Below are 23,879 nucleotides of genomic sequence, written 5' to 3'. Positions count from 1 at the left end.
TCACATACTCATCTGATATTTAGCAAACTCATCATTTCAAAGAATTATAGATGAACACAACTAAAACATGAAATACTAAATAAGATTTAGAGATTTAATGTCATAACTTCCTTCTATTTTACTCTACTAACTAGACAAGTAAGCTTCAACCACTGATAAAAAGTTTTGAAATGAATTGAAAAATTCTGCTTTGAAAAGAAATTTCAGTATAGTGAGTCTCAACCCATAGTGAGGAATCTTAACATAGTATAGTGAGTCTCAACCCATAGTGAGGAATCTTAACATCCACCCCCAACTTTAAAATGAGCATTGTCCTCAATGCAACGAAAAAATCAAAATATTAAATGTGTGCAATGGGAAAAAAATAATAAGATGTGAAGTAAGGTGAAGGAGACTCCCTTGATTCATAGCCTTGAGAGTGATGTAGTCCAAATCCACTCTCTTCTTTTCATTATCCTAAAAAAAACAAATTATGGAAAAAGAAACAAAAAACATCAAACCTAAAAAAAATTAACAATTGAAAAATCAAAGACGTAGTAAAGAAAAACTTTGGGTTGCCTCCCAAACAGCGCTTGCATCATAGTTCGCAGCCTAACTACCCCCAACTTTAGGTCAAAGATAAGAGTGACTTCTGGGGGTCGAAGCCACTAGTGACTAAGTTACTAGCCATGGTCCTCAGTAGGAAATTTGTCAACAGATATAAGTGATAAAGCTTCTAACTGCATCTCACATTCGGAAATTCCTTTATTTTCTGCATTTGTCACACCTACCAAACAAGCCTCAACTGGATCAATTGGATAGCTTATTTGAAATACCGCCTTTGTGCACCTCTCAATAGAGTCAATTCTGAAGCAGTTATTTGCTTCATTTGGAAACTTGATGGCCTTGAATACATTGAATGTGATCTTTTCATCTTCTACTCTCATAGTAAGTTCACCTGTTTGAAGATCAATCAGAGTTCTCCCAGTCGCCAAGAATGGCCTACCAAGAATAATGGGTATGTCCTGGTCTTCTTCTATATCCAATACTAAGAAATCTGCTGGAAATATAAACTTATCCACTTTAACCAAGACGTCTTCAATGATTCCCCTTGGATATTTAATCGACCTATCCGCCATTTGAAGTGACACTGTGGTAGGTTTAACTTCTCCAAGACCTAGTTTCCTGAAAATAGATAGAGGCATTAAATTAATACTAGCACCAATATCACATAAAGCCTTATTAAAATGAAAATTTCCTATAGTGCATGGTATTGTGAAACTCCCCGGATCTTTTAGCTTAGGTGGAAGCTTCAAATGCAAGAATAGCACTGCATTCCTCTATCAATGCCACAGTCTCATAATCTTCAAGTTTCCTCTTGTTAGCAAGAATGTCTCTCATAAACTTGACATAACTCGGCATTTGTTCCAAAGCATCTGCAAAAGGAATATTAATATGCAATTTTTTAAATACATCAAGAAATTTAGAAAATTGCTTATCTAGTTTCTGCTTCCTGAACCGCTGAGGATATGGAATGGGTGGATTATAAGGTGGTGGATTGTCTGGAAACAATTTGGATTTTGGCTTCTCCTCCTCCTTAACGTATTCGTCTGCATCTTTTTGCTCATCATGAACCGCCTCAGAAGAGAGTTCAGTTACTATGGCTTTCTTGAAAGGTTCCTCTAATACTTTTCCACTTCGAAGCTCAATAGCATTTGCATACTCTCTAGGATTTGTCTCAGTATTGCTAGGCAGTGATCCTTTTTGCCTTTGATTCATCCCATGGGCGATTTGCCCCATTTGTACTTTCAAATTTTTAATGGATGCAAAAAGATTCTGATTGGTGGTCTCTTGCTTCTGCATAAATTGTGAAGAAACTGTAGCCATTTTCTCAATAGCATCTTCCCATGGAGCTTTCTTCTGAAATGATTGAGCTTGTTGATTTTCAGGTTGTCTTTCAGTATCTTGATTGTTTTTCCATCCAAGATTTGGATGGTTTCTCCACCCCGGATTGTATGTGTTGGAATATGGATTGTTCTGTCGATTAAAGTTCCCCACATATTTTGCTTGCTCTAACTGATTTTGCTCAAAAGGATTAGCCATTTGACATTCATTGCTATAATGTGTTCCCTAACAATAGTTGCATATCACAGCTGGAGGTTTGGTGCCTTGAGTTGCTAACAACCCTACTTGCTTTGTTAATGCTTCAAGTTGGATGGCCATGGCTGTCATGGGATCAGTTTCATTCCTCTGCAAAACTCTTCTTGGGGCAACTCTATCCCTTGGCCTTTGATATGCATTTGAGGCCATAACATCCAAAAGATCAAAAATTTATGTTGGATCCTTGTTCATTATTGATCCTCCTGCTGCAGCATCTACTAATGTTCTTGTGGAATTAGATAGACCATCATAAAAAATTTGAACTTGCCTCCATTGCTCTATTCCGTGGTGTGGACATTTCCTTAGCAAGTCCTTGAATCTTTCCCATGCCTCAAATAGTGTTTCTGAATCATACTGCAAAAAAATAGAAATATCTCGTTAATAAACTAGCAGTCTTAGATGGTGGAAAGAATTTTACCAAAAATTTTTGAGCCATTTGATCCCAAGTAGTGATGGATCCCGGGTTGTAGAGAATGCAACCAACTCTTAGCGTTGTCCCTTAATGAAAAAGGGAACAATCTCAATCTTATGGCATCATCAGTAACGCCATTGCTGTTGAATGTGTCGCAAATGTCGAAGAACCCATCAATGTGAAGATTTGGGTCTTCACTAGGCAATCCAGAAAATTGATTATTTTGCACCATTGTAATGATAGCAGGCTTGATTTCAAAATTGTTAGTGCTCACAGGTGGACGCCTTATAGCTGTCCTATTATCTCTCACAGTTGGTGCAACATACTCTCCCAAAGTCTTGCGCCTTGGTGCTTCAACTTCAAGCGATGGTGGATTATTTTCAGGATCCATTGCTCTAGAAGTGGAAGATGAATTTGTTCTATCTTTCTTTGCTTTTGAGTTCCTTCGACAAGTTGCTTCAATTTCAGGATCAAAAGGAAGTAAATTATCGTTTCTTCTCCTTCTCATGCAAAATCAGTAGGACCTGAAAGAACTCCAATTCACAACTAAAAAATAATATAAAATAATATAAAAGAATAAAATGAAAAATAAAAGAATTCAAATTAAAACTAGCAATAATTGATATTGATATTAATCTAATAGTCCCCGGCAACGGCGCCAAAAACTTGTTGTGAAAAAGTACAACGCAAGTGTATTGCTGTAGTAACAAGTAATATAATGATAAAAGATCGATCCCTCGAAGACTATAGATTAAGTACCAAATTAATTATACCAATTTTATTTGAACAAATAATAAGGAAGATAATTATTCTAGACTATATTGCAAATTGAAAGTTAAATTTAGATTATTAATTGCTAAAGACCTAGGGGTCAGATTTCACCATAACTAAGCGTTCCCACCCTTTTCTCCCTCTTTATAATTTGAGAAATATTTTCCTGATTGATAGTCGAGATTCCCTTCCCTATCTACTAGTCTCTCTCGAATACTAATAGAAATTCCCTCAATTGCTAACCCACTATATTTCTATGTGGGTTACAACAACTGAGAAATCATTAAATTCTGTGGATTCCCATGTAACAACTACACAAACCATGTAAGTATATCTCTATCCTACATGTAATTCATGGCTTTTACTCTAATGAACTAAACACATAAATCCCCTCTCAGTTCATTATGATTAACAAATCAGTTGATTAGTGGCCAATTAATCAAAAGCATGAAGAATAGAAGTAAAAACTCAATCAAGGGAAACAATATTCAAAATTATATTGATGAAGTCAAGAGTGGGAATCCAAAGATAGGCTACATCTGATCCCTAGCAAAACTAAATTAGTTCATACTAGAAACTAAAAACATTACAGAGGAGTTCAAGAACATTGAAAGAAGATCAAGAGAAACTTATTCCCAAGCTTCAGATCTCCAAAGCCAACCAACGTCTCCTGGTTTGATCTCTCCGCTCCTCCAAAGCTCCCAAAAACGTCCTTCCCTCTTCTTTGGCTTTGCTATCCTTTTATAGATTAATTAAACTCAGAGTTTGAATCAAACTCAGAGTTCTTATCTGACTTAACCAAGGAGTGTTTTGATGTATAAATCGGACTAACTTAGAGATCTCCAATTCATAATCCCACCATTGGATTTGAAGACCAAGACGTCGTGAAGCTCTCCTCCAAAAATCGGCTCGATCGGACACCATATGACCATCCGATGAAGATCTTGATCAAAACTGGACAGAGACACTCAAAAACGGGATTCTTCTATCTTTCTTATTTGAATTGGATTCTTCTTCTTCTTTTCCCTTCTTTGATCAAATCCTAAATAGGAAATAAAACATAGAAGCATGCAAGGACTCATTCTCTCTATGTTTTTGACTTGAGGTAGGACTCTTGCAATAATACCCAGATTTGATTGATAATTTCCTACATGTAAAAGTAATAAATCTTGATTAGAATTTGTTAGGAAATATATAAAATCACCAAAATTATAGAAATTAAAGGAAAGAGTGCAACATATTCATTTTCATATTATATTAGGGTAAATTGATATAAACAATCGTAAATACATAGAAATATAGTAAATTAATCATATAAATGCGTCCATTGATTGGGCTGTCAATGCTCGAATGCCAAGCGATGGTAAAGCTTGAAAGCGGTGCCCGGTGATGAGTTGGTGAATTCCAACATCAGGTATATGCCGAACATCCATCTTTTCTTTTGGCTAATCATGTTATATGTTATTGACTTGTTCTCGAATGCTTATTTGCCGTAGAGTTCTTGTAGAGAACTTCCATCATGAGGTGGAAGCAAACTTGAGGATTGGCTGGCAGAGAGCTCTGGCAAAACGCAGAGATGATATAGATGAGAAAAGTCTTGGGGAGGTCTCGAAGCTAAAGGAGGAGACTGCCCGACTGCGCTCTTCTGCCAGGGAACTTGTGGTGGCCAAATCCCGAATGGAGGAGATGGATAGAGAACTGGGATAGCTGAGGAATACTGTCTTGACCTCAGAATCCAAGATTGGGGACTTGATTAGGGAGAAGCAAGAGCTAAAGGAAAGACTAAGGGCCACCGTTGATCCTGAGGGTCCCGCAAATATGAAGCCGGAGGTTCGAAAGGCCTGTATTCATAAGTATATAGCCATCCATTTGGTGACTGCTCAACCGGTATAATGTGATAGCTTATCGTGCTAGCGTCAATGATGTCTGGAAGAGTATTTTGGCGGTGGAGCCTTCCTACCCGATTGAAGAGCACAAAGATCTCATCTACAAAGAGATCTTCGAGCATTTGCGGCAGCCTATCCCGAGTTGGATTGTGGAAAAGAACAATCCACCTCCTGCTCGTCCATCCATTGAAGGGTACTTGAACGATGAGCCTTCGATGACTCCCGAGGGGGAGGGTGTGGCTTAGAACAATGCCCAACTGTTTTTTCTCTTTTTTTTTGGTTGTGTGTAAGGGTAGATCCTCCCTTTTTGGGTAAAATCTTCTTCTCCTTGATATTGCTCGTTGTATTCGGCTTAACCGTAGACTTTCAAAATCCTCGTTCGGGTGTGCATTTCTCTGAGACTCGATCGGCCAAAGCCGAAATCTTTTGAATCGATTGTATTATACTATCACATCCTTTATTTATTCATATGATCCCCCAATAAAAAATTTAAAGGCTTTGGTATTCTTGCTCCATGATGTAACATTCAAGCATTTTTGCGGTTCATCCCGATCCTTTGATTTGCTGAGGGATTTATTTGAGTAATCTTTGTTGGGAAGTGCAAACGTCACTTAGTCTTAATTACTTCGATTAACGGTTCACTACTCAAGTCAGCCGTCTTCGTAACTGGCGTAGAATCGCCACGTGGACGGATGTGACAAGCTTGAACTCTTTTTTCGAAATTTGAAAGGTTGCTCGATCACCGTTGTTCATCTTGTAGCTTTCGAACCATCACTGATTTGTGATCGTTGATTCACTAGCACAAGTCTTTTCATTCTTCCACTCACACTATTTAAACCCTTCTCTGCTTCTTCTTCACTCATTTCTTTGCTTCAAGTTTTCCAGTTGCACGAAGTTCAAAAGTTGCTTTCCTCAGATATTGAAAACTTGAAGGCTTTACGGAAGAATTTCTATAAGTTTTCTGCTTCATCGCCTGGATGGAAAAAATTGCTGAAGAAGTAAGTTTTGAAGCTTCTGAAATTCTGTTTTCCTTCCTCTGCCTGTTTTCCTTATTTTTTGTAGATAGGGTTATAGATTCCATTAACCCTCTTGGGTTCCTTAGAATCTAAGTATCTGCTTTCGATATCGAACCTGACTGACATTATTACTTTTGTTGCAGTGTCTTTAAAGTGTTCTCCTTCCAAAGCGTTAGCCTCTTCTGCATTAAAGAGGCCCTCATAGTTTGGCAAAGAGATATACAGACCTTCATGGAATTTGAAAAGGTCCGATCGCGTGATGGACAATTTCGACAGAGTGCTGGAATGGTGCACTTTCGCCTAAACGCTAGCTCAAAGTAGATCTTTCGATTTTGTTCTTGACAATGCGTTCGTGAAATCGTTAGTGATGCAAGTCTCATAATGTTGAAATCACTTTCTTCTCTTTAACTATTTTATATATATACTTCTTACTCCCGAACAAATCTCTTGATGTTGCAGGAGTACTGTGGATAACTTCTATAAACAGGCAGAGGCGGCCTACTGGATTGGGAGGATGCATTCTGATCTTTCTAGGCCTTGGGCTGTGTCTTTGGCTAAGGATCGGGAGATTGCGCGTCTTCAAAACAGACTTTGGGAGGAGGTCAAGGTAAAGAACATAGAGATCGAGCGTCTTTACCAAGATTTGGATGTTGCTAAGAAGAGCATCCGCTGCTTCGAGCGGAGGATCGTGAGTCTTTCGAGGGAACTAAATGATTCCGAAGCGAAGGTTGCTGAGCTATAGAATCAAATAGTTCCTCCCGATCTCGACTGTATCCCTGCCGAAACCCGAAAGGCTTGCATCAGCAAATAATTGGACAGTAAGCCTTTTTATAAGTTGATGGATATTTTCAATAATTAAGCTTATCAGGATGGTGAGAATGAGGTATTCCAATAAATTCTGAGGAGGGACCCGAACTTCGACACAGCTCCTCATCAGAAACATTGTCATCTTGAAGTCTTCACCAAATTACAGCTTCCTCTTCCCGATTGGGCTGAAGAAGTTGTAGATTTGCCCGATCCGGATTCGGATATAACGCTCTTTCTTGACGATTCACCTCCTGTGACTCTGATTATAATAGAGCTCTTAGAAGAAGAGGAACAAGATGACGCTCCAAATGTCAATCCCGAAAGCTTCAATCGTTCTTCCACAACGATCGAAGCATGGTAGGCTGTTGGAGGAAGATGACGTCCCCAAATGTCAATCCCGAAGGCATCAATCTTTCTTTCACAACGATCGGAGACCAAGTCTAGGGCGCATCGTTCGGCTCTTCCTTCTTCTTACCTTTACCTAGTAGGTACTTGAGTTACTCTTCGCAGCGACCGAAGATAGTTCTCCTACCAGCCGAAGGGTTTGGATCTTGGAAATGCTAGATGAAGGGTTTGAAAATGTTCCTCCCAGTCGTTAGTCAATCTTTCCCAGTCGTTGGTCAGGCTCTTGTTCCCGTTAGAGAAATGTTCCTCCTTCTAGATATTATCGTCACCCAAACGAAGGACTTTTAACGACATTCATCTTTGCATCAAAAATTCCTCGTCCCGACCGAAGAGGTTACTTGTTGACGTTCGTCTTTGCATCAGAAGCAGTTTGTAAAATATCCTTAGTATTGTAAAGGTTGGCCCCTGATGGCCCTTCTATAAATGAAAAAGGACTCATTAACTGGCTTTCATTTTTGTCTTGAAATTGCCTGATTGCGACTGTTGTATTTAGATTTCATCGAACTTTAATATTGTCCAACGTGATATCAATACTGGGATAATTTTTCTAAGTGTTAGGTATCTTTTGGTGGCCTCCCGAGGCCTTTCCTTAGAAAACTTCCTTGAATTATCAGTCGTTCAAAGGACTCACTCGGTGTTACCTGATGCCTTTTACCTATAAAACGAATTTTACAGGCATTCAAAGGACCCATTTAGTGCTACCCGATGCCTTTTACCTAGAAAACTTGAATTTTGCTGGCATTCGAAGGACCCACTCGGTGCTATCCGATGCCTTTTACCTACAAAACTTGAATTTTGTAGGCTTTATAAGGTTCTATTCGGTATTGACCGATGCCCTTGACCTTAAAAAATTCCTTACAATTTTTTCGAGGCTTTCAAAGATCCCACTCGGTTTTACCCGATGCCTTAGACCTAGCAAATTACTTGAATTTTTCTAGGCTTTTGAAGGTCCCACTCGGTGCTACCCGATGCCTTAGACCTAGATTAGGTAATGATAAACCATTATGTTTCATTTTACCAACGTATAATTTAGCTAAGAACTAAGTAGGTATAATTGATTTGAAAATTAACTTTTATTTATGTTGTAATTGACCAACAACTAATCAATTTAAATAGGAATGTAGGTTGCACAGAAGTAATCATAGTTCTTGTTTTGGTAAGACATTATTCATCATTACTTTTCGTGCATATCTAACTTACATAAATTAATTTAGGGTAAATATCACTTAACTCCCCTCTTAGCTGAACAAATAGCACTTACACCCCCTCTTAGTTGGATAATATCACTTACCTCCCCTTTTACCTAGCAAATATATCAAACACCTCCCCTCTGTTAACTTTCTCGGTTAAATTTAACTTTTACCGTTAAATATTTTTCTAAAACCCTAAATTACCCTTGATTAAAAATACTTTTTTATTTTAAACCCTAAATTACCGTAATCACCCTAACAATTAAACTATTACATTACTCTCAATTAAAATAATTATTAAAAACCAAAACACCATAGTTAAAATCTAAATTATCTTTAATTATTAAAAGCCTAAAATACCCTTTTTTTAATTTTTTTTTATCAAACAATTAAAAAAACACGTACTACTATCAAGTGAAATTAAAAAAATAAAGTATGTTGATAAAATTAAACATGTACTACTATTTTGGGTTTTTTTAATTGTTTGATAAATTAAAAAAAAAAAAAAAGGAAAAAAAATGGTATGTTGGGTTTTTAACAATTAAAGATAATTTGGGTTTTAACTATGGTGTTTTTGTTTTTTATTTATTTTAATTGAGGATAATTTAGTATTTTAACAGCTAGGGTGATTACGATAATTTAAAGTTTAAAATAAAGAAAAATTTTAGCCAAGGGTAGTTTGGGGTTTTAGAAAAATATTTAACGGTAAAAGTTAAATTTAACCGAAAAAGTTAACAGAGGGGAGGTGTTTGATATATTTGCCAGTAAGAAGAGGGGAGATAAGTGATATTATCCAACTAAGAGGGGGTGTAAGTGCTATTTGTCCAGCTAAGAGGGGAGGTAAGTGATATTTACCTATTAATTTATTAGTTGCTTTATTTTACTAATTTGTGCATTTTCATCGCACGAAATCAAATTTGGAAGGTTGTACGTCTGACCTAGTTTTGTTTTCTACAAAAATATACGATAGATATCAGTTTTACTAAATTTATGCCCAAAGTAGACCACCTCGTAGCATTTGCCACTGGCCAGCTAGCTTGTGTGCTCTTTCTCTTAGCATGGATTTAGAAACCTTCTCAACAATAAGTTTGAGTTGTTTGGTGAATAGCCCAACGTTGGTTTCCCCTGAGACATCTGTCCCCATATATAATTGAAAGTCTCTACTCCACCCAATGGTGGTTTGAGCTTCTTGGTTGGATATCCACATGGTACTCAGCAGGGTTCGCTTGGTACTCTTCCGTCTCTGCATATGAAAGAGAAGCATATTGTAAGGGTTTTGATTCCCTTGTCTTTGGATTTGTAATCTGGTAACTCCCACTGTATATGACACAACAACTGATTAGTATGATAAAAATTCCTGTAATGTGAAACTATATACTTGTTTGAACCCCTAATTCTTTGAAACTATATACTTTTTGTTGGAATTTTTTTCGGTTTAAGTCAAATGTTACACTCTTGCAGATCCTTAAGGTTGATCTTATCATTTTTTTTGTGGGGCACAGGATATTGGAACCAAGTCCTTGAGGTCTCCACAAAGTTGGTCAAAGACGGGGGTTTGTTATTCACTTTACCAGGCATAAGATGGTTTCACAGGGTACAGAATGAAGCATGAGTGAGTAAAGAGGATGGTTGGTAGGGATTCACTACTTTCTAGATTGTGAATTCAATGAAGCAATACATCCGTATTCTAAAAGGGACAGTTGTGATCTCTTTGCTCCAGCCAGCTCTAGAGACTTTCTCTATTTGATGACATTATTCTCCTACCCAAGTGCCAAATTTGTGTCCTTTTTTCCCCTTCTTCTCTTATTGGTGTTTAGATTAACAATGCAACATCAAGTTAAGTGCTACATGTAGTTTTTGTATATTTGTACAAAAGTTGACTTGATTAATATGTATTTGGTATTATTTTTCTTAAAATTTGTTCTTTGAATACTTTTAGCTTTATTGAATTTTCTTTGTATTCATGTATTTGTATTGTCTTTCAGGAATAAATGTAATAATAGTAAATATAGGGGAAATTTAAAAAATAAATAAATAACCTAATTGGTGGCGGTTTTATAGTTTTTTTTTTTTTTGTTTGCCAACCCCGGTTTATAAACCGGTGTTCGACCCGCGACACACACCTGGCTGTCGTATCAGACCCAAATCGGAAGGGTATTGAGACCGAACGACCCGTGGTAGAGTATGGTTGATGGGCGCTCAAGATCATATATCATCATTGTCTCATATCATATTGCATCATACCATGATTTGTATCGGATGAACTGTGTATTATGAAATGACTTGCCTTGCTGAGTTCTTTTGAACTCATTCCTTTTGTGCAATTTGTTAGATTATCCTGCAAGTACAGAAGACCCTGATGGCGCACACTACGACCCGAGCTATGATCCCGCATACTACCCTTCGGGTGATGGCTACGATGAGAGTTAGGATTATTGTGCCGAGGAGGATTATGGTTCGTACCAGGGTTAGCCCCACCTTAGTGAGGGAGCGGCCGCGCTGGGTCCACTTCATCCATACTTACGAAGAAACAATCATTAGGATTGAAGAAACCGTGCCCCATTCCCTTGGATGACTGTAAAACTTATGGATATATTGTCTTTAATTCTTATGGATTTAATCTTGATATGGATTTGTAGCGAGGATTTTTTGCATCCACAAGGATTCGATACCGGAACCTTGCTTAAGCTGACCAAGCTGCTTACCACTTGGACCAACCCCCATTGGTTGGCGGTTTTATAGTTATCGTCACTAAATATAATGAATTAGTGGCGGTTTTTGTACTTTCCGCCATTAAACACCGCACAATTAGTGGCGGTTTCTTGTATACCGCCACTAAATATCAAACAATTAGAGAACTAGTGGCGGTTTTGTACTTTCTGCCACTAAACACGATACAATTAGTGGCAGTTTATTGCTTACCGCCACTAAATATAAAAAATTATGGCCGTTTAACTTATACCATCACTAAATAAGCTAAATCATTCATCCTATCCAGTTGTGTAAAGACTATTAGTGGCGGTATTATTCGTCAGTATTTTCCTACTATTAGCGCCGGTGGTTTTTAAAAAAAATACCACTATTTGCACGTTACACGCGCTGTACCTAAAACCGCCACCATTAAATGGCTGCGGCACATTTCGTTGGCAGATTTGTGGTGGTTTAAAAACCGCTACCAAACTAATGGTGGCAATTTTGGGCACTTTTAGTGGCGGAAAAAACCGCCACTAAAAGTAATTTTTTTTTGTAGTGGCTCACTCAATAGTTTTTTTAATCTCCTTCACTCATTTACATACCTAGTTTTTAGATTTACTTGCAAATGTCTAATCTTCCTTAATAATTCTTGCTTTTCTTCCATCTACAATTCCAATACATGTTTTTAATCATGACTATGGTGTTCTATTCCTGTTTTGAACTCATCTCAGTTTCATCCAATCTATTAGGCTTCTTTATATATTGTTAACTTGCTTCCATAAGACCAAAATGCTGTTCGTTTCTATTATTTTTGTTTTAACCTGGCCGCACAATCTGTTTAATCAAATTTCTGTTAGGGGTAATCTGGACCATTCCTATTTTAAGTGATGTTTTCAATTGAACCGTTTGGTTCAAGTTGGTTTGGGGTTATGTATATGTGGGCTTATGGCTTGGTTCAAGTCATGTGAAAATCGTGTTTTGGGGTTTTATGTTCTGCGTGATTCGAGTTTTCTTTGGAGCTTTCATAGCTGTGTTCATCTTCAAGCTCCTGCGGTAATGGCTTCTTGGTGGTTCTTGATGGTTCTCTATTGGGGGTTTTGATCATTGAGGCTAGAAGAGCACTCGGTGGAAGTATTGGCTTCATTGACTACCTGTATCAAGTGTTATCTGTATCTTCTTTCTTTCTTCCCTTACCTGTAATGTCTTGGACAATAGTGGATTTGATTCGAACTTGAATCCCGGAGATGTAGACATCTAATGCCAAACTCCGTCATCAATCTCTCTCTCTCTCTCATGTGTGTGATTCTCTTGCTTGATTCGGTACATACAATTAGGGCATTGATAATTTTGATCACAGAGTTTCTATACTAAACACTCGCCCCACACATGAATTTGCTTCACCTAGTTATGCTCTATTAAAATCATACATTTCAATGCCATAATATGCCTATATGTCTATATGCTGCCCTATGATCTTAAAATACAGATTTGTTTCTCTTATTCTATATGCTCTGGAGGCTAGAATAGGTCAAAATATCCCTCATGTATCTAATTTTCCTTCTTTCTACTTATCTAGCAGGATCAATACTGCTAGGTCTCGCAAGACTACCACTACAGGTTCACCTCAATATGACCATACTGGGTTCTCCTCAGCCGCTGCTGCTTATTGTTGTCTATTGTGTTATATGGTTGGAATTTGGTATTTATGCCTGCAGCAATGGGTCTTAGATTGGTGGGAGATTCCTGATGAGGGATCTCTGTGTTGCACTAGATCTGGGCAGTCCGGATTCGGGTGTGACTAAGTAAGGTTAGTTCAATCCGATAGTAGTATATTCATCTTGTTTGCTCTGTAATTTCTCGGTTCAAAGTCTGCAATCCCAAAAAGTTGGTGAAGGTATTGCTTCTGTTTACGGACTTCATCATTGAAAGAGGCTTCCTGGTCCTTGAAGCCGGCCTGCACTCCCTCTATTGTTTTCATGAACAGGTCTAAACTAGGTTCGAGAGGGTTCAGGTTGTCTGTTTTGGATCCAATAGGTCATTTCCGTAGTTACCGACTTTAACTAGCACCAATTTGCATCTGTAGATTTTGTTGCACAAAAAAAAAAATCTACTACGTTTTTTTTTTTGTTGTTGTCAACTCTGGTTTCCAAGGCTTTGCCCTGACTAATCCGGTGTTCGATTCTAGTCGCACACTTAGCTGTGGTGGGTGAGTCTTCCAACAGGGATTTTTTGCATCCACAAGGTTTCCATACCGGAACCTTGCTTAAGCGGACCAAACTGCTTACCACTTGGACCAACCCTTGTTAATAAAAAAAAAAAAAGTACCTTTAGGCCTTCTATACTTAAAACTCTAGGTTAGCATTCAGCATCCAGATGCAAATAAAAAATCGAAGGTAATTAGAAGTATTGTATTATTTCTGCAGAAAAAATGTTGTTATAGACCCTTCTTGTTGTAGTATAGCAAACCACTCAAACACTGAACAGATGTAGTAGAGTGTAACATGGAAAGAGCATTCCTTCTTGTTTTCCTCTTTTCCTTATTATTATTTTTTTTCTTTTCTTTATATGAAAAATAAATTTCTGCCAGTTATAAAAATTACTAATGATCATACGAATTATAATACCAATGAGGAGAAGATCTAGACTTCAAAATCCCTCAAAACACTTAAGTCCAAATCTTCTGAATTGTAAATAACTTTCACACGCGGAATATCAAACCATTAGGAAGTCTTGGTTCACTCCCAATCCACAAATTAAGAACATTTCAAAAAACTCACCAAACAAATTAGAAGAATCAAACTAAAAATCATTTGCAACTCCTTGAACGTCAAGGATACGATAACCCTCGAAGTGAGTAACTCAATAACAGACCTCCATCACCACATCCATCAGCAACAATTTTCAGCTTCTTCGGCTGAGAGAAAACCTTCTTCTTTCATCTCATCTCACCTGCTCAACAGTATGAATTTATTTGGATTATTAACAATTGAAAACCTGAAATATCCCTTTGCTTTTAAAGCTATCATCTGATTTAATAATACAAAAACCACTAATCATACCAACAAATACCACAAGACATCACAACCAAGATACCTGGCTGACCCAAAGCTGAACTGAAAGTAGTTCCAATAAATGATAAGCTAAGAGAAGCCGATTGAGGTGTCATGACCACGTTCAACGGAGGTCACTAAATGCCCCTTTGCCGAGAAGTGATTTACTTCAGATTGAAGGGATTAGAACTAAGGGTAGACCTAAAATAATAACCATAATTTCCATGGTGAAAAACGATATGCATAGTTTAGGCATTGTAGCTAGTATGGTTTAAATATAGCTAATTGGAAGGCAAGGATCTATATGGCCAATCCCATTTATTTGAAAAAAGGGAAGTTGGTGATGGTGATGGTGGTGGTGGAAGTGGCATATGGGTGCTCATGATAAGAAGTTACCTCATCAGTTTTCGCAAAGGTCGTCAACAGCTTCTTTCAAGCTGTAGTGGAACTAGAAGTTGAAGATGGAACACCTTGTCCAAGTTCCCCCTCAACTGGAAAGAGCATCGTTTGAATTTCCTTCATTGTTGGCCTATTTTCACTTTTTTCCCGAAGACAGCTTTTTATAGCATCAACAACCTTCTTCGCATCTTCCGGTATATCTTCAGAATAAGAATCAAGATTCACTGGTTCCTTCTTCCCAGTCAGAAGCTCCCACAGAACAAGTCCAAAACTATAAACAACACCTTTTTCAGTCCATTCTACTTCGTCTTTTCTGTTTTCATGTTTCTTCTTTATTTGAGCTTGAAGATACTGAGCCCGATAGAGAGGAACTAATCCTAAAGCTTCAAAATCACATACTTTAACCACCAATTCTGAAGCTTCATTCTTTTCTATTAAAACATTGGAAGATTGGAAATTGCCAGGAAAGATAGGAGGCTTCGGACCTGAAACCAAATGGCACAAGGCGTCTGTCATCTGTGCTGCAATTCTTTTGCGTTCTTCATCCCATGAAAGATTCCCTGAGTGCTCGATACAGTACTGAGATAGTGTCGTCCCTCCTTCAATGAATTCATAAACTAACATTGGATGTTCTGTGTCTAGGCAACAACCCAAAAGCTTCACCACATGTGGGTGATCGATTTGAGAGAGGGTATCAACCTCATTTACAAATTGTATTTTCTGGTCTTTGTTCATACCTATGTATCGCTTTACAGTATATGCTTTCTTCTGTGACGACCCTCTGCTTTTACTGTTGGTCTGTGATCCTCTAAAAAGCTCACAAAAATCTGGATCATTTTGTAAGGGTAGTTTCTCTCTTTCATTGAAATTGTCAGTTGCAATCTTTAGCTGTGCATATCTGAAAAATTCGAAATTCGCTTTTACATCTTCATGAGAATTGATTTTTCGCTTCAATAGTTTACCTCCATTTTCTTGGAAGCACTTCATACGTTGTCTTTCCCTCTTTGCCCAATACAAAAACCATATGAGGATTGGTAGAACTATGGTAGTTGCACCGACAGCTGCATACACACAAAAAGAAATGTATATTTACTTAATGTTATATATTAAACATTTCCCTTTTTTGGTAATAATATGTTAAACATTTCCAGCTTTGATTATTTGTATAAGTTATCTAGGACTTTCAAGGATTAGAGTTTTCATTCTTGATTTTGGGTTTTATTAAGACACAACCTCAATAGTAGAAATGGTTGAACAATTTCATATGAGGGAATCTCAAATATATAGGCAGTATACATCCCATGCTGGTAGGTAATTATGAACAATAAAAGAAATATATAAAAGATAGAAATACAATACAAGAAAATATTTGTATGGAAATATAATATATGAAAATTTTTGTATGAAAATACAATATATGAAAAGAATTCAAATGAGAGGAGTAAATAATATAGAAAGAATTCAAATGAGAAACAATTAGGGAATGGATGAAAAATCATCCTTAGCACACCAAATAGGTTTTGGTAAGGCATTGGTTCCTGTACTTGTACAATAAGATGCCTCACAATCTGGGAGCTATTCACATCTAATCAATCACAGGACCCACAATGGGGTGAATTCATTCCCAAGGCGTTGGATGATAATGAACAAATTTTTAAAAATCATGAATTTTTTTCCGAGTGTTTGGTCAAAGATTTTGATGATTGGATTGAGCTTTCTGTATGGTCACTCTAGTTTCTATAACCGATCCGGGGAGATATTTTTTCTTACCTGAATCATTTCTATTTTTCAAATCTCTACTTTTCTCCAGCAAAGCACATTGTTGTTGTCTTTCTATTAATTTCCTGCCCTTCAGTGGCAGGAATTGAAAGACCTTGTTTATGAAGATTTGCAGAAGCTAAAGGTGCAATACCCTAACCTAGATCCCTAACCCCTTGGGGTGATGTAGGGTCCTAACCTAAGGGCCTGGTGACATTGGACGAACAATTTCCTTGCTAGTAGCACAATAGTAGTTTCAACCCAGATTATGGAAGGTTATAGAGGAAATTAGAGCAGGTGTCCTTCATATGAAATAAAGATTTTATGTCTAGAAAGCAATGCAAAAATAATCGAGTAAATTGAACTTGTATCAATAGATTTAGGCTCCAAAAAGTGGTCAGGGGTCGAATACCCTACTAGCAGCACAACAACCGACTTCCAACCCAGGTTAAGGGAGGATAGAGATGTAACCATGCCAAATGTTCTTCACATGAATGCAAAAAGAATTTTGTGGTCCAAATAGTGAGCAGGGGTCAAATTCTACTGATGTCAAATAGGGGGCAATTGATTGGGGACGGTACTTTGCCAATAAACTGGGTTGTGCTTCAGTGCTGTGCATTAAATGCGCAGCATGGTGAAGCCAACGGTCAAGATTTCGATCTCGACCGTTCACTACATATGCTGCGCATTAAATGTGCAGCTTACAAGTCACAACGCAATAAACTAGCATTCCTAGTCAAGGTCACTGAATTGAAATTTATGCACGGTCACCAACTCAAAAGTACTCAATGCCCTCAGAGGTTTCCATAAAGCCCTACTTAAAATCCTTAATATATTTTAGAGGCATTTGAAGGCTTGAAGAAGGGAGGAACAAAGGTCAGAGGCAAGGGAGCTAGAATCCAATTGTTAGAGCACCAACTCTGCAATAAATTGTCAAACTAGGCATAATACTCAGCCCTCTACCACCCCATACAACTTTAAATAGTTTTGAAGTTTAGAGGTAGCTAGGAACGATTGTGTCTTGGGTTAAAAAGAGGGATAATCATGGGTCTTATTAATCCAGGGGATTCTAGGTCAATATCCTCACCAAGAAGGACTTAAAAAGACCTAAATTGTTGTAGTAATAGTAGGAAAGAACCCAAGATTGGGTTTAGAATCTTAAAACCAATGATTAGAGAATAATCTTTCATGCTAATATTTTTATACTCGATCAGTGGGTTAGTTAAGCTTAAGAAGTATTGAAATGATGGATCAAATCAAGGGAAAGCCCAATGGAACCTAGGGATTAAAACCCCTAAATTTTGGATGAATTGTATGTTACATGTTAGGGGTTTGAGGCCTAAGTGAAAGGTATTGTATTGGGTGGATGATATTCTTGTAGATTATTCATTGAGATCATACCTTGGAGGGTGGATGTTTTATGCATCTTTTATTCTGTCTAATTTTGAAGTATCTAATATTTTCACATAATCATTTCATTTGATTTGATCCTTTAATCATGAAGGATGGGGATTATGATCTACTAATCAGATTGAAGTAAGTGGAAACACCCACAGTCTCCACACTCCCATGCATTATAACATACTCATGGGCATCAGATAGAATGCATGGATAGGTTGTACCTGTAAGCATTGTCTCCCTACCAACAAGGGCATTGATTGGGGCAACCCATGGGTTAAACCCCCTAGTTGGGGAGGTTAGCTATGTTTCTAGGGTATTTTAATAGGTTGGACCACGTCCCTTGATATAGTTTCCATACAGGTTTATGAGAATACCAACTTTAACTATGTGTTTGATAACATTTCTATTTTGGAACATCAGTTCTTGTGTTCACATATTTTTATGCTAGGAGATTATTCTTTGTTTAGAAATAGGCATTTAGTAAACTAGTTTTGAAAATATTTTTCCAATTGGGTACACAAAATGAAAATTCTTGTTTTTCAGCTAAGGCATGGGGCAAGAGAGCAGGGTGGAAGGGGTTTACAAGCAAGGGTGGGGGTGTGTCTTGAGAGACTTTCACTATTGGGACCACTTCTTCAAGTTCCTGTTCCCTCCAAATAACATGTCTTACATGTTATACAAAAGCTATTCTCCATTCCACTTTCTCACTAGTTTGTTCTTAAAGAAAAAAAAAGGAGGAACTATTTTCACAAACACCTATCACCCACCCTTCCCTTCTATTCTCCAACAACAAAAAATCGCTTGAGCTTGAGACTGTTACCATACACATCCTAAACATAAAGCTTAAAATTCAAAACTGTTATCAACCACAAACTTTGATGCTAGACAGAAGCACACTTATAGGTGACTAATTAAAAACTCAGTTCACCTGGGGACCGCCTGGGCCCGTTGGGTCTCTTCTTTCCTTGGGCCGCCCATCGGTGGGGATTTGTTTTTTTTATTTTTTATTGGTGGTCCTCTGGTTGTCCTTTTTTGTACAGGTTTTCTGCGTTTGGTTGTTTGGTGTTACAATTACCCCTTCATTATACTTAATTACGCCTCTTTTATGATTATTATTGCCCCTTATTATCGGTGTTAATAGATCCTTATGGTTGGATATTTAATGTCTATTTTGCCCTTATAGAATTAAAAAAACCTGAAAAACAATATTATCATTATTTAACACACAATGAAGTACCAATTTTACAATTGTATTCTTATTCAATTTAGATTCTAGAAAGAAAAAAAAATCTATTTATAGCAAAAACATCCTAAAGCTAATAACGTTAAAACGATTAGAAAATAAATAAATAAAAACCTATTTGAACTACGAACTTCCTAAAATTAATAACATCAAAGTGAAAGTAACTAACAAAATAAAAAATAATTTGGAAAGTAAATAAATAAAAACTAAAAAGATTAAAAAATTACTTTTTTTTATTACCTTATATGTTGATTTAGGTTTCAAGGTTTCATCTAGGATGAGAGAAGGAAAGGAATTGGATTTAGGATTCTCAAGAGAAAGAGGAAGAAAAATGGTCTTTTATGGGTAAGCAAAGAAAACGTGATTTTAAGAAATTACTTTCTTAATTTTTGTCTTAATAGATCCTTATGATTGGATATTTAATGTCTATTTTTCCCTTATAGAATTAAAACACCTGCAAAACAATATTATCATCATTTAACACACAATGAAATACCAATTTTACAATTGTAGTCTTATTCAATTTAGATTCTAGAAAGGAAATAAAAATCTATTTATAGCAAAACATCCTAAAGTTAATACGTTGAAATAAATAAATAAAACCTTTGGCCCCTAATTAATCATCAGTGGCTCTTCTGTTTACTAAGAAGTATTACTTTTACCATGCACCTCGATTACGTCCTGAGGCTTTATTGTTCTGGATTTTTATCTTATCTATTTATTTCATCGAAATGGACCTTTCGTATCAAAAAAAAAAACATGGAAATTGACTATTCATTTCATTTAAATTTTAAAAATTGAGATTAAATTTGAAAGATTAAAAAAAAATTTATTTTAATTTAATCTCAATCCTTTGTGTAATCATGTAATCCATTTTTATGTGAGAAATGAACAGAAGAATAAGAAACCCAGCATGGGTAAAGCTTACATTGTGATCATCAATTTAAGACTTCAAGTAAATAGGCTGGGCATGGACAAGATTTGAAATAACAATTTTCCCCTTTGAGTCCACAAGTGAACCCAAAAACAAAAACAAAAAAACTTTAATAATTCAAGTGACACACTCATATTCCAAAAATACATTACTGCCAAACTTGAAAACATGTAGGGAAAACACCTCGATAATTAGCAAGTTTATGTTTTCATAACTAGTCACTTACTATTTTAATCAACAAAATTAAACAGTTCCAGAGTTTGTTTTACAAAACTAAACAAAGCAGCATCTCTCTCAACGGGAATACTTTTTGACTACTTTATCCATCTACTTCTCCTTTAATGATTTTTTCCAATAGATACTTATTCATAGTGTCCACTACTTTTTCCTATATATATATTAAATAAGTGTGAAAGAAACATAATCCTCTAACCTTGTATATAAATAATTTAAACTCTTCAAAGGTGGACTTACCTCCAAAATGTGTGATAAAGAGGGAGCGAGGAGAGCACAATCCTTTCTCCTTATAGGTAGAGGATCGTGACTTGAAGGTAGAACATTATGCTCTCTTGACATCTCCTCCTTTATAAATTTAAAAAGAGGACACACCTCTTAGTCCACCACGTTAGTGTTCTAAAAGGAGGCTAAAAGGTTCGGCTCAATACTCTACACTCGCACCCCACCACCACATATTTAGAAGGAAGGTTCACCTCTTGTCTACATTTTTAGTGCTCAAAGATGACTTCCACCCAAGGTAAAACATTTTGGCGAATTTCGCGCAGTTTGGTGACAACGAAAGTATACAATATTGCTGGAAAATTGTTAAATATCACCAGAAAATGCCGAATCGGCAAAAAGGGCAAAAATCTGCATTGAACTTGCAAAATGTCGCCAACCGATCCTTGCTTTGATGGAAGTGAAGAACTGAAGAAGAAGAAGAGGACGATGTTGAGCGTTGTGGACGAAGGAGATTTGAGTGATGATAGCTTATTACGGTGACGGCTACAACAACGGTAATGACTCAGAAGAATCACCTAGCACCCACTCGCTTTCTATAGAGAATTGCGTGGCAGCAACGGCAACGAAAGACAAGTTGACGGTAATAGTTCAAAGACTCAATCAGAATTGTCTTTAACTCAGAAAACAGAGATGGGTTCCGCATGGAAAGCTGGATTCTTGTTGTGGAAGAAGAGAATGCTCAGTTTCTTTTTCTCCAAGTCCAACTCCAAAGGGAAAGAAACTGCGCCGTCAAGGTGAAGATGAAGATATGAAGAGTGAAGACTTCACGGTGAAGCAACCTTATCCCAAATGCAAGTGACACAGGCAACCCCAAAGAGAATAAATATCTTCTCTTGGGGTTGTGTGAATGGCTGGATGTAAATGATTGGGTTGATCGAGTGAATTTAGAGCAATTAATGCGGGTTTTGGGTTGCATGAAAGCTGGATGGAAATGGATTGAGTATTCACGTGTAGAGCAATTAATGAAGGTTTTACATTTTCCATTATTTTCAATATTTTTTATTTTGATATTTGTACGAAAGTTACCGTTTAAGTCGGGGAATTCTTGCCCACCGATTCGCTGATTTCGGCATAAGCGAAACACGATATCTCAATGAGATGTCGCACCTTGCCTCCATCTAAATATATGTTAAAAGAATATAAAGGGAGCACAATCCTCTAACCCTAATCACAAGTGGTAGAAAATCAATTCCGGCTACTGTTTTAGTTTTCCAAAAAAAGTAAGCCAGAGCTAAGGATTTGGGCAAAATAATTAGTATTTTACATGGGAAAGTCAAGTATTATACTTGGAGGACATCTGAAATAGAGACAAAGGAGATAAGATGAGAAGGTACCTCCAATCGTGCGTATGACATAGTCTTTACACCCTGGGTGTCCACCTTGCATTATATTTATGCCATACATGGTAGTGTTTTTCTTCCAGCCATTGCCTTTGTAGCCCCATGGACAGCGGCAGCTGTAACTCCCAATTTTGTTCTTGCAAATGCCACTTTCGCTGCAGTTATTGAAACCTTTACATTCATTGACGTCTTCATCATCGCCATCGTTCAATCCAACAAAGACAAGAAACAAGATTGTCTCAGTGTTAGCTATAGATCTATGAATAATTAAAATACAGTGCAGCTGTAACTCCCAATTTTGTTAATACCATAGTGTTCTAAACCAAAAACTGTATGGGAAAGGGAAATACTTGCTTAACTGCAAATTAAAATTCTATTGACACCTACCCGTGCAGCCGCCGATTTCTTCATCAAGGTATGGATTCCCTTGATAACCATCGGAGCAAATGCAGCTGTAGCCAACACCGTTCTTGGAACGGACACATTTGCTTATGTTTTTGTCGCCGCGGCATGCGTAGTTATCCTTGTCTTTCTGAGCATCAGAACAATTTGTGGTGCTCACTGCCCAGTCCCAAACCACAGGGACGAAGTAGGAATTGTTTCTTGGGTATGGAGTAGTGAAGTTAGTGAGGTATGACCTTGAGAAGTTGAACCAGCTACTTTGAGCAATGAAAGCGTAGCTGCAGGGATTGAAATCATAGACTTGGGTGTGATTCTCAAAGGTCCTGAGAGAGACGTTGAACCTTCCAAAGCCCCATGGAATTGAGGTCTGGCAACAGCCTATGCCTGCACAGACACCATCGATCACATCGGACTGCTTGACGCAAAACATACTGCACCCACTCTGGATGTTCCGGCCTCCCAAACCGGTGAGGTTAGAGATGGTGTCGCAACCCAGCGTCGTGAATTTATTGTGTGTGTCGGATACTGTGAGCAAGGCACCCCCTCTCCAACCTGTTCTATTCCGTTCAGTCCTTTGACCTTGCTTGTTGAAGCAGTCGAAAGTAACAGGAGAAAGCAGAGTTATTTGGCCTTCGTATGAGACATTGATAACTTCAGAACCACCACGCATTCTTAGTCTTGGAGGGTCGAAGGTATCGTCGCACGTTAACGGAAAACGAGGTTTATTGGGACAATTGGGAACATCTGCTACGCCAAATGGGTAGGGAACTGTGATATTGCCACATCTAGTGCAATTATAGGACAGTGTTTCTGCTGGCCATAACTGGAAGACCACGAAGAGGAACTGAAGCAACATCACCAGAGCAGTTCTCATGGCTTACTTCTTGGTTGCCGTGAGTTCACTTGAGGCTAGCTAGGGTGCTCGTTTGCTTCACCAGATATCTTAAATGAGTGAATGGGTTCAAGCTTTAGAATGAAGGATGGCATATTTTGTTTTTTTTAGTGTTAGCTTCTTCTTTTTCGGTTAGGAACTTTTTCTTTTTCTTTTTCTTTTTCTTTTTTCTTGTTTGAACAGGTGGCTTTATATAAGGGAGACAAGTATACTTTCACATTATCCCAACCGAAGGGTAGTAGATTGGAAAAATAAATCATGATTATTAATGTAATTGAAGTTAAATATGATTTACAACTTTAAGGATACTTATTATTCTCATCTATACTATGGTTTAATTACTAAAAAGACCTTACACTATATTTTTGTCAGATTTAAGTTTTAAAAAATTGGATTCTTTGGAGATGAAGTTGAGTTTTCTTTCTTAATTTTGATAAGAGAAAGAAGTCCACTTAGTACTTTAGCGCATCGCACATCTAGCTGTGGTGGGTGAGTCTTCGAGCGGGGATTTCTTGCATCCACAAGGATCGAAACCTTGTTTAAGGTGATCAAGCTGCTTACCACATGGACCAACCCCGTTTGTTATTTTTACTTTAGTTACTAATGACAATAACTAATAAT

The 23,879-nt window shown here is 37.3% G+C and overlaps 3 protein-coding genes and 1 non-coding gene across 4 annotated transcripts; 1 reads left to right on the top strand and 3 right to left on the bottom strand.

Annotated features, from left to right (window-relative positions):
* Positions 1 to 662: 662 nt before the first annotated feature.
* On the bottom strand, positions 663 to 1,118 carry LOC149011945 (uncharacterized). The gene has a single exon (XM_089162801.1). The coding sequence runs from the start codon at positions 1,116 to 1,118 to the stop codon at positions 663 to 665; it is 456 nt and encodes a 151-aa protein (XP_089018927.1).
* A 160-nt stretch (positions 1,119 to 1,278) lies between these two features.
* Positions 1,279 to 2,082, bottom strand: LOC149011944 (uncharacterized). Its single transcript, XM_089162800.1, has one exon. The coding sequence runs from the start codon at positions 2,080 to 2,082 to the stop codon at positions 1,279 to 1,281; it is 804 nt and encodes a 267-aa protein (XP_089018926.1).
* A 337-nt stretch (positions 2,083 to 2,419) lies between these two features.
* Positions 2,420 to 2,522, top strand: LOC149011943 (small nucleolar RNA R71). The gene has a single exon (XR_016174848.1). It is a non-coding gene; the product is annotated as a small nucleolar RNA R71 (small nucleolar RNA).
* An 11,386-nt stretch (positions 2,523 to 13,908) lies between these two features.
* On the bottom strand, positions 13,909 to 23,308 carry LOC149011942 (wall-associated receptor kinase 2-like). Its single transcript, XM_089164148.1, has 4 exons — positions 22,352 to 23,308; positions 21,959 to 22,153; positions 14,767 to 15,830; positions 13,909 to 14,269 (listed from the first exon to the last, which is right to left on the bottom strand). The coding sequence occupies exons 1-3, from the start codon at positions 23,238 to 23,240 to the stop codon at positions 14,803 to 14,805; spliced, it is 2,112 nt and encodes a 703-aa protein (XP_089020274.1). The 5' UTR covers positions 23,241 to 23,308; the 3' UTR covers positions 13,909 to 14,269; positions 14,767 to 14,802.
* Between the last annotated feature and the right edge of the window lie 571 nt (positions 23,309 to 23,879).

This window comes from Hakea prostrata, chromosome 7 (genome assembly GCF_041222555.1).
Source record: "Hakea prostrata isolate BN-2017 chromosome 7, UWA_Hpros_2, whole genome shotgun sequence".
NCBI classification, from domain to species: domain Eukaryota; kingdom Viridiplantae; phylum Streptophyta; class Magnoliopsida; order Proteales; family Proteaceae; genus Hakea; species Hakea prostrata.
This window is presented reverse-complemented; position numbering and strand designations above follow the sequence as displayed.

What these genes read in the sequence shown, in the direction of transcription:
- LOC149011945 (XM_089162801.1), bottom strand. Translation starts at nt 1,118, where the DNA reads ATGGCGGATAGGTCGATTAAATATCCAAGGGGAATCATTGAAGACGTC.
- LOC149011944 (XM_089162800.1), bottom strand. Translation starts at nt 2,082, where the DNA reads ATGGCTAATCCTTTTGAGCAAAATCAGTTAGAGCAAGCAAAATATGTG.
- LOC149011942 (XM_089164148.1), bottom strand. Translation starts at nt 23,240, where the DNA reads ATGAGAACTGCTCTGGTGATGTTGCTTCAGTTCCTCTTCGTGGTCTTC. An exon ending in AGAAATCGGCGGCTGCACGG is followed by an intron (nt 22,154 to 22,351) that starts GTAGGTGTCAAT and finishes GCGATGATGAAG; the next exon opens with ACGTCAATGAATGTAAAGGT. An exon ending in TGTCATACGCACGATTGGAG is followed by an intron (nt 15,831 to 21,958) that starts GTACCTTCTCAT and finishes GTGTGTATGCAG; the next exon opens with CTGTCGGTGCAACTACCATA.